The sequence below is a fragment of the Orycteropus afer genome, unplaced genomic scaffold, assembly GCF_000298275.1.
Source record: "Orycteropus afer afer isolate SDZICR_OR568_19922 unplaced genomic scaffold, OryAfe1.0 scaffold00206, whole genome shotgun sequence".
Lineage (NCBI taxonomy): Eukaryota > Metazoa > Chordata > Mammalia > Tubulidentata > Orycteropodidae > Orycteropus > Orycteropus afer.
The window spans coordinates 3178599-3183970 of record NW_006921793.1 but is presented as its reverse complement, the minus strand read 5'-3'; the positions used below and the strand labels follow the sequence as shown (position 1 = coordinate 3183970).

The following is a 5372-nucleotide window of genomic DNA, read 5'->3' as shown; positions in this document are numbered from 1 at the left end:
CCAAACTGAGATAGGATAGGGACAGTGAAGGCACATTTGGGCTGATGATAAGAATGTCTGTATGTGTTCTTAGCTGCCTTCTAGAGCCAAACTGCACAGATAACTTTGGCTATATCACCTAACTACTTTTCTCTCTTTGTACACCTATAGCAGGTCACTGATTTTATCTTGTTGATTGAAGGTGTTGTAATACTTTAGGATTTGAATTGCTTGCGTAAAGCAGATAGATATAACATTTTATTTCACAGTGTATAGATGTGATTGCATTTAAAGACAAAGCTCTTTCAAGCATTATGATGACCCCTCTCTTTCTGTGTGTGGTAAATATGTATTAATCTGTTTTTAGGGAGGAATGATCAATTGGAATCGTCTTTTCCCTCCTTTACGTCAGCGACGAAATGTAAACTATCAGGATGGTCGACAATCTGAACAACAAGCATCCCCTCCTCTAGAAGTTTCTGAGGAACAGGTAATCAGCAACACTTGGTCCTTAACCTAAACCCTGCTTCTTTAAACTTCAAGCAGTTTTGATGAACAAGACTAGGTAGAAGTCAAACTTATAAATACAGGTATTTTGATGGCAGTTAAACTGCAGCCTTTAACAGTGATAGATAGCCTTTGTTGATGAGTATGGGTTTTATGAAGAGCTCTGGTGGATCTCATAAGTTTGAAGAAGGCATGATATAGGGAGAAATACATTATGATAGCTTATTTTAAAATCTGTAATATCTTATATATAACAGAAACTAATGAAATTGATTCTCTAGAAGGGCTAGGGGAAAGTGAAAGGATGAGGAAGGAGTGGTATTTCTCTGAGTATAATGTGTATGGCTTTGACTTGTGGATTGGTATTAATGTTCTACATAGTGAAAAATCAACAAGAATAGGGACAATTACAAAACTAAAAGGAACAGAAATAAATTAACTAACTGTATTCCAAGTGAATAATAATCACACTGTAGGGGGGAAATTAATATCAATAAGTTTTGAACATAATGTATCCTCTGTCTAAATAAAAATAAAAAGTACTACAGACAAATCTTACATTCTTTTCAGTTAAAAAAAAAAGAAAAAGAAAAAACTGACTGCCGTCAAGTTGGTCCCAACTCATAGTGACTCCTCCTTGGGTTTCTGAGGCAGTATCACTACGGAAGTAGATTGCCCCATCTTCCTTCCAAGGAGTGTCTAGGGGGTTTGAACCACCAGTCTTCTGGTTAGTAGTCAGTGCCTTAGGCACTACACCACCAGAGCTCCGTTCTTTTCAGTGGGTTTACTTTTTAGAGTGGATGAGTATAATTCTAAAATTATATTGTGTATATTGTAGGCTTGAGCATATGAGTAAATACATTGCTCTTACTTGGGAAGAAGGAAAATATAAATATAGAACAGGGAAACTCAAGGAAAAACCTTGTGGGGTTGGCTTGGAATGAGAAGTATCAGCATAAACTCATGATTTAAATAAATGTATGAGTGTGCCCCTTAGTTCTACTAACTGAAAGGACTCAGAAGCCACAACCTTTCAGTAGCAGTGGCAGACCTAGTGTCCAGATCTTGGTTAATAAATACCTTCACTACTCAAAGGAGCCAGGCCTCTTTAGAGAAATGGTGAATCCCAGGCTCCAGGTAATGAAGATACAAGGTGATCTTAGAAAGTCTTCTGCTAAGAAGTAAGAAAGTGCTGAATAAGAAAGAGCATGTCACAAGGGCACTGAAGCCAATTTGACCCCACAGGTCAAATTTTGACACCAGATTTGAGCATCAAAATTAAGAAGAAAAGTAACTGTGTGTCTGAATGTAGTTATTCCCCATGATGAGTTTGTAATCAGCTTTATGGTAGAATCTGCTGTGAGCAGCTGCTACGTAGTTGCCTTCGGAGTGCAGCCTGCTTCCAGTATATATGGAGAAGCTTTGAGAAAGGTCTCTAGCTTTTGGCACATTTTGGATCCTGTGTTTGGCCTAGTCTTCATCTCCAGTTCCTGGACTTGAGCCAGCGGTCTGCCATGTTGCCTGCAGATCTTGGGATTATGCCATTCTACTTGCTGACCTTGGGTTTGTCAGCCTCAGCGGTCAGCAGCTGCATGAGTTATGAAAATCTCCAGCTCTAGTGGAACTGGAACAGAAGGCAGAGCTGAAGCCCACGGTCAAGGGGTCTTCACCCAGCCCTAGAACTGGCACTTTGAACTCGGACTTCTGTCCTTCTATATTGTAAGAGAATAAATCCCTATTTGTTAAAGCCACCCACATGTGGTATTTCTGCTATAGCAGCACTAGAGAACCAAGACAGTTAATGTAATATAATCCACTGGAGGGGTAGGAAAATCCTTGAATTTATACTGCTATTGCTAGATAAATAATTATTTACATACACATGGGGGAAGTGAAATGCTTTTACTTTCAGTAGAGTTCCAAGAATAAATATAGAAAGAGTGATTATAGTATTGGAATATCATAATATTGCGACCTTCATAGTAAAATCCAAGAAAGAATCATCAGTATATGAATAGAATATTTATATAGTGTCAAAATCCCCCACAAATTACTTATTTATTACAAAAGAAAAATAGTAACAATATAGTAGAGAAAATGGACACCATCTTAACCAAGTTATCAAAATGAGCATCACCAATAATGACACAAGCAGGCATCATGTGCATCTGGATATGATACCCTACAAAGGACATATCAGTTATGTTCCACAATAAAAGTGCATAGTTTTAATTTAATCATAAATAAAAGTCAGGCAAAACCAATTTGAGGAACATTCAGTATCATGAACTGTTACAGATTAAAGGAGACTAAAGAGACATGGTAAGTAAATGTAATGCATGGCCTTGGACTATATTCTGTATGGAGGGAAAGAAATTTGGCACAAAGGACATTTTAGTGTCAGTGATGAAATTGTACTGTAGATTAGACTATTACGTAAATGTTAAATTGCTGAAATTTGGTACCTGTACTGTGGTTAGGAAAGAGAATGTCCTTGTTATTAGGAAATACACTCTGAAATATTAAAGGTAAAATATATGCAATAAACGTATGCAACATACTCTCAATGCCTCATGAAAAAATGTGTGTGTATGTGTGTATATAGACAGAGTTTATGAGAGAAAGAGAGAGAAAGCAACTGTGATAAAATAACAATTGGTAAATCTGGATGAAGGGTCATCCGGGCTTCTTGATACTGTTTTTACCATATTCTGTATATTTGAAATTATTTCAAACTAGAAAGCTTTAAAAATACCTATAAAAGTTCTTATATTTTCTTATAAAAATTATCGAACAATCTCATCATTGAATCACGTAGTTCAGAATCCTCTGGATCTGGTGATGTTGAATTTGCAAATTGCCTTATCTCTGTCTTTTCTTCTTCTTTTTTTTTTTTTAATTGTGGTTTGGGTGAATGTTTAAAGATCAAATTAGTTTTCGATTGCCTTTCATCTCAATGAAAGCTCTTTACTAATCTCAAAAAAATACTTATAAAAGTATAGAGCATTATTGTTCTGGTTTCCTAGTGCCGCTCTGACAGGAATACACCACAAATGGGATGCTCTTAACAAACAGGAGTTTATTCTTACAATTTGGAGGTTTTAAGTCCAAGTTCAAAGTGCCAGGCTCTAGGGGCTGGATGAAAGCCCCTCAGCCTTGGGCTTCAGCTCTGCCTCCAGCTCCCAGCGCACTGAAGCTAGAGGCATTTCTTCACTCAAGACAGCTGCTGGCTGCTGAGGCTGCCAAGCTCAAGGTTGGCAAATAAAATAGTACAGTCCCGATGTTACCAAACCACATGGCAGGCCATTAATTTAAGTCCATTGTAAGTCCCAAGGTCAGCAGAGCATGTCAGGCTGCTGAACGATGACACAGCCACATGCAGGGTCCCAGCGTACCATAGGCTAGACACCATTCCCAAGGCTTCTCCTTATATACAAGAAGCAGATCACATCCCAAAAGCAGCGACTCAGTTGCTTGTGGTAGATCCCACCATGGAGCTGATTGCCAGTCTCATCATGGGGAATAACTACCACCAGTTGCCCAGCCACTCAACCAGACCCAGCTAAGTTGATACACAAACATAACCATCACAATTATGAAAATAACACTGTGCACTTTGCTTCCTTGTGTGTTTTCTTCCCATCAAACAAATCAGGGTCAGCTTTTCATAGCTATTCATACCATCCAAGCCATAGCCTCCGCTATCCCCTGACTGCGGAGTAAACAATTGCCAGTCTGATCCACAGACCAGCTTCTGCAACAAAGCTCAGTCCTGACCTTTTTGGAGCTTGAGAGGAGACCCTAGACAGGGCTTCCACTGCCACCCCTGGAATAGGCCAATAATAAATGGTTTTGAGAGCAACCAATTTAATGTGCCTCATCTGTTTTACCAGCCTTCCCTCCTCTATGCAGCTAGTCAACTCAGACTAATTTCAGTAACCCTTTAAGATTGAGAAGGCGCTCTGGTGGCATAGTGCCTAAGGCATTTGACTAGTAACCAGTAGGTTGGCAATTCAAACCCACCAGCCACTCCATGGAAGGAAGACTGGGCAGCTCGTAAAGATTTACCACCTCAGAAACCCAAAGGGGGTCGCTGTGAGTCAGATTCGACTTGATGGCAGTGAATTTGGTTTTTTCCTTTTTTAAGATTGAGAGATGGATTATGGAACCATGGTTCTTTTCTTCCACCACTACTGGAGAATTTCTAGAAAAATACTATTCCCATGGATAAGAAAATAAAACCTAGTGTCACTACAGTTGTAAAATCTTTATGGTGAAAAGTTAAAAAATACGATCATACTCAAATTCAGATGAAAATAAATACCAATTCTGTTACATTATTGTTTATTTAATATAGGAATGAGTCACATGCCTAACAGGGCAGCTGTTAATGATATGAGGTGTTTAAAGGTGAGATCTCTCTTAGTTTTGGCACTGTGGGAAAAAAAAGTGTCAAAAAGTGGGAACAAGAAGAATGTGTGTTTTTGAAGTCTTTAGTGTCGTTTTAATGAATCATTTGCCCTTCATCCTGCAAGAATAACAACATGTTAAAAACCGCATTTAATTCTTCATTGCTCTGTCATGGGAAAATCTGTAGACACATCAAAGATTGTTGTAACATGTTTTCTTATCCATTTATTTTCCAAATCTTTATTTTTTTGTTTCTTGATTATCTTGAAAAATGATAGTTTGACCCTCATTGCTTTAAAAACACAAAGACCTCGCTGGAATTATTTATTATGCACACTCTTGGCATTCCTTGTAGTAGGTGCTATGTTGTTTGTTGTTGTTATGTGCCTTCGAGTCAGCCCCGACTCATAGCGACCCCTCCTTGGGTTTCCGAGGCAGTATCACTACGGAAGTAGGATTGCCCAACCTTCCTTCCG

General features: G+C 38.6%; 1 protein-coding gene across 1 annotated transcript in view; it reads left to right on the top strand.

Annotated features, from left to right (window-relative positions):
• UBAC2 (UBA domain containing 2) overlaps window positions 1-5372 on the top strand; it is a 324210-nt gene that overhangs the window by 274752 nt on the left and 44086 nt on the right. Inside the window, exon 8 of the mRNA XM_042781962.1 lies at window positions 347-469. Coding sequence (XP_042637896.1) covers window positions 347-469 — 123 coding nt within the window. The remainder of the gene's footprint in view (window positions 1-346; window positions 470-5372) is intronic.